Genomic DNA, 11,444 nt, shown 5'->3' with positions numbered 1-11,444 from the left:
GGATGCTGAACAGCAGATGTCTGGAGAGCACAGCACAGCAATACACCCACTGGGAAGGCAAGCTAGTCCTGGAAATTCATCTGGCAGGTTCTCAGAGGAAGAGCTGACCCTTCAAACAGCACAGCTGCTTTCAAGAGCAAAAACAAAAAAACAAACCAAACAAAAAAAAAAGACCCACAAAAACAAACAAAAAAGCCCACAGAAAACAAACAAACAAAAGGAAAAGGTAAGAATTGTGATCATAAAAATGGTTTTCATGATTTTCTAAAAGACAAGTTATTTGTTTTGCCTTGATTCAGAACTAGGCTGGTAAGTACCTGAAAAAATCACAGTGAATGAGACAGATACAAAAGAGCTCTAAGTTTTCATACTTCAAATAAAGCTTGGTACCATGGTCCATTGCAATTGTTAACTATGCCACTGCACCTCTCATTCCCCTGCAGTTACAACAGACTTTGTATCAGCCTCTCAGCTGTGGTGTGCATTACTGAACATCTTTTTGGCCATGGCATTCTTGAGCCCTGTGCATGGTGATCAACTCAAAGCCTGTGCTGATGCTGTGTGCATGAAAAATTCAGAGACCTGACACTGATCTTTCTGTACAGGAAGTGTGGGACACAGCTTTGCGCACTTCACGTTGCTCTCTAATATAGCATATAGCATACACTGTCATCTGGATTTGGGAGAATTAAAATGTTTGCTCCATTTGACACCAATGCATTGGCATTTTGTGTGCCTGAATAATTGATTCACTTGAGAGATTTCAAGTTTATTTTCCTTTGACTTTTACCTGACTTATCACCTTAGCACTGGCAAAGTTCATCTAGAAGCTACTAGAGCACATCTGTTAACACGTGGAGCAAGAGGATGTGTTGTAAACTTACTTGTTTTCCCATACTTTTATTTCAGAATTAATTGTTCTTTCCTACCTTGGAAAAATACATAGGAAGAGCCTATTTTCAGGGTAATTAAGTCTTAAAACTAAGACCTAAAACTAACTAAATAAATAAAATATTACTGTTAAATTTCATTGACATTTAGAGGTCTAAACTGAAGATCAAATGTTTAAAGTTTTCAGGTACAGTCATTCACACCAAAAAAACATGTTTGCTGTAAAAGTTTTGTCAACCCATGAAGAATTTGGGACTTAATGTCCAATGAACGCCTCATAGATAAAAATAACAAGAAAGTAGAAGCTGAACAAGGAGGGGAAGAAGGATAAACTATAAAGCTTGAAATCTGAATTTACCCGTTGGTTTATTCAATATTGTACACTAAATGTTGGCATTAATGGTACATGCCAATCTGTACCATTATAAAAATTATTATTATTATATTTTGATTATTATCATAATCAAAAGGTGATATATACATATTTGGTTAAAAACTTTTAATTTCATACCACAGCATGCAAATTCAAAATGCCACCGTATGTGACTTACTAAGCAGTTGTGTTATTATTGCAATTATAATTATATATATATAATTATAATAAATAAATCCATTATTTAAATCTAAATTAGGTAATGTCATAACTAGAAAGCACTTGGCCAATATGTGTCCACAGTAACAGCACATCTGGACTCAGATAATACTCCATTATAATAATTCATCCAATCCTGAGTTACAATAAAAATTCTCTGTTTCTGTGAAACATCCTTGTATCTCCCAAATGTCTGCCAAAGACTTGGAAATATCCCTACCATTAGATTAATGCCTTCCACTGGCAGCACAGCTACAAGAAGGTGTCCTTTCTGTCCAGAGAAACAAAGCTTTGGTTGCTAAAAACCAAACATACCCTACACCACCACTGGACAGACAGGTACCCACTTATACCTGTGTTGCAGACCACTTTGCTGCATGTCTCTTCAAGCAAAATAATCACAGACATCAATGAAAACACAGTATGGATTTCAAGATTCAATCTATAATTCCTTACCTGATACCTGGATTAGGTATTAGGAAAAATTTTCTTTACTGAAAGGGTAAACTCGCACAAGGCTGCCCACAGCAGTGCTGAAATCACCACCCCTGGACAGATTTTAAAGTCATGTACATATGGCACTTGGACATGGCTTAGTGAAGGGCTTGGCAATTCTGGGTTAGTGGTTGAACTCAATGATCTTCGAGGCTTTTCCAAATTTAAAAATTCTATGATTCTATCCATAAAATAAGGGAATCATCTCTGCTTCTTATACCCAAGTAGTTACTTGTTTCCTTTGGTTTTCTGCCGCCATTCAGCACTTATCTACATTTAATGTCCATTAAGTGAAATGATGGGGAACATACATTGCTCTGTGAATGCAGGTCTCCTTCCCTGTCTTTCCCTCCTTGTGTTTTGCAGATGTCTATTTCTGACCAAAGATGCAGCTTTCCCACCCTGACACATCCTCTCCCTCCAAGGGATGCAAACTAGCTCCACCTTTCTTCTTCTCCTGTGCAGACTTCTGAAAGAAACCAAATCATAAGAGATTGCTTCAAAAGCTCTGAACAAATTCATGTTTAAATTCTACAGATTCACATCACAGTCCATTGCAGGAAACCCCCAACACTTTGTTTTGTGGGATTTACTACCAAACCCCTGGAGATGAGGTCCCCAAACGGACAGACACATGCATGAAATCTCTTTGTTCAGCACCTAGTGATTAATAGCATTCTGGGTTGTAACATGACATTGTGACTAATTAGGGCTTCATGGAACCATAAATTGAGCTCAAATTTTCCAGGGCTCAGAGATCATTCCAGAGGAAAAACCCCTGGACGCAAGAATTTCTATCAAGCATAATGAAAGAGAACAACTTTTTTGGCTTCCTCATCATATAATAAAGAGATTTTTTTCCCTGCTGTTAAGAAGAGTGGGTTTAACTGACTTTTCATGGAGAATATAATGTCATACATATAACTGGCAATAACAGCAGATTAGGGAAAGGACTAATTTAGGAAAGAATGCCTAACAGTCAGATCTACCAGGCACAGAATATTCTCCTAAGGGAAGGGATGAAAGAAACCCTGTTCACATCTTCTTGGCAGAGGAAAGCATGGGGTGATCAAAGCTGGAGAGAACGTGGAATATTTGTGTGAAAGATTCCAACAATCTAACTCTGCAAGTCTTTTCCATTCTACTGCCCAGTGCTTGAAGATTTAGGGTAGAGACCTTCTATGTACAGATGACATAGAGATAGGATTGAGGAGAGAAAGGGGGACTTGGAGTCACAGATGAAGGAAATGCAGGTCTAGGACAGCTCCATGGCTGCAGAAGAGAGAGATAATTCTAGGATTGATAAATGGGGCAGAGCTGATTATGCACATATCCAAGCCACAGAGTTATACAACACAACACTAGAAGCAACACACATTAAAACAAAATAGCCAGAACAAAATGAGACATGGTGAAAGGAGCCATGGGGCAAGTTTGAGACTTCAGCTTTTTGAGTACCAAGGCGGAACGCAGAGTGTGATTTTTTGAGTGTAGCCTTCTGCATGCTAAAGCTAAAATGGAACTGCGAAGTGCATCACAGCACCAGAGACAGGAGAACTGGCAGATTCCTAATCACCTAGGAAGAAAACTGGCATGTTCAAGCATCCTGAAGCCAAGGAGGTTTCTTGAGAAACACAAGAGGAATGACAAATCCTAAAGGTATGTCAGAAAGTCCTTTACAAGTTCACAGAAGTGCTACTGATCTCCAAACAGCCACCACTTCAATAACTCTCTACAAGAGCAGCAACAGACCTGTGTGACCAACACTTTTAGTCTGAGGAGACACAAGCATTACCAATGATGGATGTCCATCAAAGGCTCTGCCCTCAAATGGATATTGACCACTGAATTCTGCTTAAAGCATGGACATGACAATGTGGGAGCAGGGAAGTGTGCAGCTGCAGCCTGTGGAGAGAAGCAAAGGCACCTGCAGAGCACGTGGCAAAGCTTTGTGCTTAGACACAGCAGCAGATGTAACAGCACAGGAAGTGATAAACCAGCTCATCCCTCAGTAAGCTGGAATGCAGTCATGCTCCTTATGTCCTGCAATGCTTTTAGCAATAAAGAACCACACAAGTTAGTGCATTAAAAAGCAGAACTGGGTCTCTGGGGGCTATTATCCTTCATTGGCAATCAGGCAAAAATAAAGTGGGGGCTCAAAACATGCATAAAATGGTGACACTGCTATTCAAACACTATGATGTTCAGCCCATTTTCCTTCAGTTTTTCATATTTTTCTCAGTGATGTACTTGACTGAGACAAGTTACTAGTTTTACAGACTTTGCATAAGTATGATTTTGTTTAACCAACTAGATTATTTGCCTTTATCTTCCATGGTAAAACTGTTCTACTGTTCCAAACCTCAGCTGCGTTAGAAAGCTGTGCATCACATTTCCATTTCTCTGGCATCGGCCACAAAAGCCATTCCATGCAGCTGCTGTAATAAGCCAGCCAGCATTCTGTTTTCAATATTATGCAATCTTCATGAAATTAATGCTTGCAATTAGTGCAACCAATGACTGCCAACAAAAAATGCAATCATTAGTTTGGCAAGATTGTTTCTTTTGCAGTTATCTCCCATTTTTACCAGACTGAATGAACCTACTTTCCACTAAAAAAGTTTGGGATAATTCGAAATAATTATTATAAAAACAGAATTATAATCAGCCAGAGAGATACTGTGCTTCTGGAATCATCCTTATATTTTTTCTTTCATGCTAATTCTGCAAGATCTGATAAGCAAATTGTATTAATTATTCATATGTGAATGAGTGTCAAAATCCTACACACTCATGTGCAGAGAGGTTCAACAGCACTTGCATATTTGCTCATTAGCATAAATATGCATTTTGTTACAAGTTACCTACCTCCTTTCTCCTCAGTCAGCAGCTTTCTGTTTAAGTCAGTCTTTCCTGAAGCAAATCTTTGTTTCATTGTCTCCACAGTTCAAACATTTTTTTAACTCCTGTATTGAATTAATTTTACTTATCCAATGACTGATATCTTTATTGTTAATAAGGTAATCAATTAGGTACTTTTATTATGAAAACAGTGATAAATTTCACTTTAGCTGCTAAATACTTAGCCTCATAGAACCCTAGGTTTAGGTTGGAAGAGACCTTAAAGCCCATCTGGTTCCAGCTCCTTGCCCTGGCAGGGATACTTTCCACTAGACAAGATTCCTCCAAGCCCTATCCAGTCTGGCCTTTGAACAATTCAGGGATGAGGCAGCCACAGCTTCTCTGAGCATCCTGTGCCTCACCTGTGCCAGGGCCTCACTGCCCTCACAGGGAAGAATTTCTTCCTAATATCTGATCTAACCTTGTGCTCCATCAGTCAGAGCCACTACCCTTTGCTCTAACTTCTATTGGCTTTCAGCCCCGAGCCTCTGAAAAGGTGCACAAGAAGTCACAGGAAGAGCCTTTGGATGAGATAATATTGAGCAATTGCTAAAGAGTGTCTGCTACAATTGTAAGATGCATGTGGTCAAAGTCCAGCACGATCTAACAACAAAAGGAAGGGCTTTTAAAACACCTACTGTCACATAGAAATCAGAGACTGAAACACAAATTATTAGGAACAAGCATTTTTAAAAGAAACCCTTCTAGGTTAAACCCTAGCTCCATTACATCCAAAGGCAAAACTCCCATTTATATTAGCAGATATGTAGTTTAATATGCTTGGAGGAGACAACCTGCAAAAGTTTAAGCCCTTTAAAATGGGCTTAAAAAAATATTAAATACTGCTGCACATTTTGTAATAATAAGGCATGCCCATAATACAGGATTACTGATGTTTGTGCAAAAAAATAAAAAATTGGAAAATCCTTGCTCTGAGAAGTCACAGACAAACAGAATTTTTCCCTCAAAACAAACAACAGGAATCTCAAAGGAATTAAAAATACTTCTATCTTACCTGTCAAGTACTTTCAACTGTCTGGTTCAGAGCCCTTCTGATGCAGGCACCACTTGCAAAGGTAATCTGAGCAAACCAAAAAGTGACCAAATCCAAATTTCCCACTCCAGCTGCAAACCAGCAGCAGTCCCTGCAGTGAATTTAAGAACCCATGGATCAGATGAAAGGAACCAATAGAGGCCTCAGGGCGTTTCCCTCTTACAGACCACCTAAGGAGCACACTGGGTTTGGAAATGATTCCCCTGCTCAGCATTCCTCTTGCCCATCAGCAGGAAGAACCATTTCCAATTTGCTTTATGCTCTGCTACTAATCAAAAGCCAGAGAGCCTCTCCAGCTCTGTACATCTGTCTGTGAGAATCACAGGATTGTTACTGAGACTACCGTATCAACAAGTGCATTTATAATATTAATGATGAGAAATTCAGGTGGAGTACAACAGAAAATAGAAATTTTAAAAATATTTTAAACTCAGCAGCAGTTAAACATTACATATATTGAATACAATACCTTCAAAAATCCCTCAAGAACTACCCACACACTTATTTAACCAGGTGCATTACTGAGCCCTGTTTTTAGTTGACAAACCCTCAGATTCTGAACAGTTCCTTTGATTTACTACAACCAGAAGCTGTGCTGAGGGGGCTGAAGATGGTAGCAGCCTGGGGGATATCAACATGCATCATTAATCCTTGTCAGTCTCAGCTGGGGAAGTGCCAAACACAGGTGATGCTGTTGAGCAAGCAAGGGAGTCAGGCCTGGCTGAAGAAATAGTTCTCCTTTGCATTTTCACTCATTCCTTCCACATCTGGACCATCTAATAAACAAAAAAGGGGAAGTGAAATACAAAATATTGCAGAAAAGAATGCATGCTGTAACACCCTATGATCACATCTATGTTATCTCCTCTGTTGATATTCTACCAGTTAATTTTACCATCTGGATAAATAGCAAGTTATAGACAATTACATCAGAGAACAAAGCTTGAAATTCTCCCCTTGCAAACAGCAGTAAGCTACCACAGTAAGCACCTAGGAAAGCTGCTGACTGTAGCATGGATAATAGAATTTGATTAGTCAGCCAACCTAGCTACTTCTTCCAGATTATTACATACTTCTGAACCAGTATAATATACCAAACATCTATGTAAAACAACAAGCAGCTTGACAAACAGAGAACCAGCTTCTTGAATGACTCTTTGAATGTAGCTGAGCTGATACAAACAGAAAACTATGAATTCAACATCAAAACTGTGATGCATGTTTTCCCTGTAATCAGGAAATAGACATATTTTAAATGCTGCTTAAGCAAAGTCACAGTCAGTGGGACACGACCATTTCCCTCACTGAACAAGAACAATGAAAGCAGAATTTCCCATCTGTTTTTCTCTGTTTGGGGTCATGATTATTCAGTGTTTGCTGTGTAATTTACCCAAAGGTTTGGATATTAGCAAATGTTTCTTACCCCAGAGGCTGGTGGGGCACTGGGATTTGCTCCCATGGGAAGCAGTCACAGTGCCAAGTCTGACAGAGTTTGGACAACACTCTCAGGCACATGGTAGAATTCTTGGAGCTGTCCTATGCAGGGCCAGGAGTTGAACTAGATCATCCTTATGGGTCCCTTCCAACTCAGGATATCTAAGATTCTAAATTCACCAGTGGAAAAAAAAACCTGCAAACCACAGGTATAAATTTAGGAGCTTAGGAACAGTCCTGGTGATAAACAAGAGAAAAAAACAAAACAAAACAAAACCAAAAACCCCTAAGAAACAGAACTAGCCCAGCCTTTAGTAGAGCTGCTGGCAGATACGTGTCCCACAGCAGGACAAGCGGGCAGGACGTGCTGTTCCAGACAGGGACCCCACAACGGCGGGGCGATGCCTCTGTGACAATTTTCCTGCAACTTCCCCTGTCATTTTTACAGCCGCTCCTTTTCGACCTGGGATACCTTGGCTGCACCCAAGGCCGGCCTCTGATGTTGGTGTGGCAGATTCAGCTGCCTCCAATGACGGGCGGTGCCAGCGAACCCTAACAGCACCTCTGATATATATATATATATATATATATAGCACAGCCCTCAAATGCGGCTGGGGCTCTCACCACATTTCCAGCCGCAGAGTGTTAAAAGCCGGGTACTTTGGGATCGCAGCGGGAGCGGCCCTCAGGGCGAGCACCCGCCCTCACAGCGCGCACGCGCGGGACAGCGGCAAGATGGCGGCGGCCGCGCTGTGCTGGGCGCTGAGGGCGGCTCGGCAGGTCAGACCGACTCCCTCCCCTCCATTCTTCCTACCCTGCTTCCCCGCGACTCTCCTGGACCCTGCCCGCCTGGCCGAGGCTCCAGGGAGCGGGCAGGGGAGATGCGGGTAGTGTTTGAGAGCTGCGGGCTCGGCCCTGCCCCCGCGGTGCGGGAATGTCGCGGGTCCGGTGTTAGGTAGCGTTCAGTGTAGCTTGGGGCTCTTTGTGTCTCTCTGAGAAGAGAACTTTATGTGAAGTTCGGAGTTATATGTTGGTGCAGTACAGAATCTGGAAAACATGAAAGCTAAAGCTCTCAAGGCATCACTTACTCGTCAGAGGGAGCAAAGATCGGTGCTGCCCCTCGTGAGGAAGATGTAGACAGCGATGAGGTGTAAGAAGTGTAACGTGTGATCCAGGAGTAAACGATGCCGGAGACACAGGATCCGAGGGAACGTCTGGAGCTGTGTCAGGCTGAATATTAGCAAATTAGCAGTTGAATATTAGCAAAAGGTTTTCCCTGTGCGGGTGGTTGGTCACTGGAACAGGCTCTTCAGGTACATGGTGGGGGCCGTGTTGGTGCCAGGCATTGAAATCGATGGTACTTGTGGATCCCTTCCGACTCAGGATATTCCATTCTTTATGGAAATAACAGTTCATACTTGACTAGGGCAAACTATGTGCAATGGGCAGGTATCAAAAATGTGGTTTTTTTTTTTAATCAGGTTCTTCCCTCACCCTGCCCAAGGCAGGTGCGGAGCTACTACGTGGACTGGAGGATGCTGCGGGACGTCAAGAGAAGGAAGATGGCATACGAGCATGCAGACGAGAGGCTGCGGATCAACGCCATCCGCAAGAATTCCATCCTTCCCAAGGAGCTGCAGGTACCAGCAGCTGGCTGTGCCCAGCCAGAGCATGAACCCACATGTGGCTCCTGCTGCTGTGGTGTGCTCAAGGCCACAGCAGGCACTTTATAGATCTAAACGGCTGTCCTAGGTCACAAATGTTGTGTTTCCCCAGCCCACAAGCACAGAATTATGTCATGTTCTACAGTGACTTCAGCCTTTTGGGGGTGTTTACAACAACAGCATATTCACCTGACTGGAGGTTGTGTGCACTGGGCTGTGGGGTTTTTTGGAACCACTGCTTGTGTAAGCAGTGTGTGTAACACTACATACAGTGAAGTCACTTTTTCACCCCCCACACACTGCCCCTAACATATATTGACAAACCTATTTTCTTTACTTCCAATAATTCAGAATAATAAACTCTAGATTTCTTTTTTCTTATTTAAAAATCTGAATGCCTGATCTAGCCCAAACCACCAATCTGTGCAGTTAGAAATAATCTAATTTTACCTCTTGCCAGAGCTACAAGAATGTGAAACTTGCATTGGATCTGTGTGTTAAAATTGTTATTATAAATTGACTGCCCTGCTCTCAGCCTGCCTTACTAAGCACCAAAAACATTTGCAAATAGTAGATTAGTCCTGTATTTCTTCTGGCCATGATACTTAGATATCCTGGTAGAGAAAGTATATCAGTTTGCTTTTATATATTGACTTCACTGTTCTCAGGCCTGTCTGACTGGTGCTGGAAGTCCTTATGAGGCAAAACCAATACAGAAAAAAGCCCTGAAAGAAAATCCTACAACACCTTCTGAAGTACCCTGTATGAGATCCCTTTTACTGACATCAAAGCATGCTACCTCAGCAGGCAGTTAAAAAACAACATATATTTAAATTTGGCTCACCTGAAGGACTAGCCAAGCCTGCAATGAGGAGAAAGCCAAGTGGTTTTTTGACTAACTGGCTTGAGTTTAGTAAGGTTTAATTTGGGGTTTCTTAGAGGGCTAGCCTGCCCTGAAACAAGGACAGAAACAAGCTGATTTGACTGGTTAGTGGCTTGAGACTTCTATCTGTGTAATAAGATTAATTTGGGGGTCTCTTTGGGGATCAGTTTACATTCACTGCTGGAATGCCCAGAAAGGGTGGGTTGAGTGAGGAAGACAGGTGAAAGTTCCCAATTAAATAACAAAGTTTATTCGTGAGGTGGTAGAGAAGCTTGTGATGGTACCTACTCTGTCTGGATTTTGAAGTCTGGCAGTAAGGCCCCTCTAAATCCCAGGGAACACTGATAAACTCTTGGGCTGTGTTGTGTTTTAGGAAGTGGCTGACAAAGAGATTGCTGCCCTGCCCCGGGACAGCTGCCCTGCGAGGATCCGGAACCGGTGTGTCCTGACATCCCGCCCTCGAGGGGTTAAGCGGCGTTGGAGGCTCAGCAGAATTGTTTTCCGCCACTTTGCTGACCATGCTCAGATGTCTGGTGTACAGAGATCCATGTGGTAATAATCACCACGTGGATGTGCTTTCAGGCAGAGGAAACAAACCAGGCTCATTTGTGTGTGTAATGAAAGCAAGACTGTCCTGCCTCAGAGTCCAGCATCAATGTCAATCTAATAAGGGAAGGACAAGAAGTTGTGCTGATTCATTAAACTCCCTGGATTACAACTGATATCAGCTGACAAGTGGCAGCACAACTGCACTGAACTGGTCTGTGTGAGAGGCAGTTTGATTGTGAGGAAAAATGGATGGTTGCAAAACTAAGCTGAGGTTTGTGGTATGGCCAACATTAGAAATAAAGACATACAGCACAGGGCTCGTTTAAGCTTTTTTTTTTTTTTTTTTTTTTTGCCACCATACGGTTAAGTTCATCATGGTAATCTGGGTAAAAGCATCAATAAAACTGCACAACAGGACAAAGTGGTATTCTGCTGTGAACAAGGGCAAGCACAGAGTGGGAATAAAACATGGCCTCAAGTTCAGATACTCTTGCTATGCTAACTAAACCTGTATGTGTATTTACGAGCAGACAAAGTGGCTAAAGGACCTGTTAGAAACTACACTGTGCTGGTATTTCTCCTGTTCGTAGTGCAGCGCTCGGTCCAATGCTTCAAGAGCAAGGTTGCAAGGAAGCCCTAGTCCAGACCCTAAAAGGAGAGTAATGGCTTCCTTAATTCACAGGTGACAACAAATCTGTCCTTGGGAGACACGAGAGGAGGAGGCAGGAAGGACACAATTGACAACAGGCTTGCTGCTAAGGTCATGTTTGTGCTGTACTCTTCTTCAAAGCACTGCAGTAAAGGGGGGGCAGTGGCTGCTCTGTCCCCCTCCCCAGCAGAGGCTGGGAGGTTGCAATAAGAAGGCCAAATACCACTAGCAGCAAACTGACAGCAACTCACCACACCCAGCTGAGTTATATTTTGGCATATAAGCCATCTTAATATACTTCTTACCTTAAAACCCTTTCGAAGTTGATGGAA

The 11,444-nt window shown here is 42.2% G+C and overlaps 1 protein-coding gene across 1 annotated transcript; it reads left to right on the top strand.

The window, feature by feature from the left end:
• The first annotated feature begins 8,020 nt into the window (after positions 1-8,020).
• On the top strand, positions 8,021-10,777 carry MRPS14 (mitochondrial ribosomal protein S14). Its single transcript, XM_058843210.1, has 3 exons — positions 8,021-8,147; positions 8,849-9,007; positions 10,288-10,777. Exons 1-3 carry the CDS (start codon positions 8,103-8,105, stop codon positions 10,468-10,470), a joined length of 387 nt encoding a protein of 128 aa, XP_058699193.1. The 5' UTR covers positions 8,021-8,102; the 3' UTR covers positions 10,471-10,777.
• The last annotated feature ends 667 nt before the right edge of the window (positions 10,778-11,444 follow it).

The sequence above is a fragment of the Poecile atricapillus genome, chromosome 7, assembly GCF_030490865.1.
Source record: "Poecile atricapillus isolate bPoeAtr1 chromosome 7, bPoeAtr1.hap1, whole genome shotgun sequence".
In the NCBI taxonomy this organism is placed as follows: domain Eukaryota; kingdom Metazoa; phylum Chordata; class Aves; order Passeriformes; family Paridae; genus Poecile; species Poecile atricapillus.
This window is presented reverse-complemented; position numbering and strand designations above follow the sequence as displayed.

Coding starts and splice junctions, on each gene's coding strand:
- MRPS14 (XM_058843210.1), top strand. CDS start 8,103: ATGGCGGCGGCCGCGCTGTGCTGGGCGCTGAGGGCGGCTCGGCAG. Junction 8,148..8,848: donor CGCTGAGGGCGGCTCGGCAG/GTCAGACCGACT, acceptor TTTTTTAATCAG/GTTCTTCCCTCACCCTGCCC. Junction 9,008..10,287: donor TCCTTCCCAAGGAGCTGCAG/GTACCAGCAGCT, acceptor GTTGTGTTTTAG/GAAGTGGCTGACAAAGAGAT.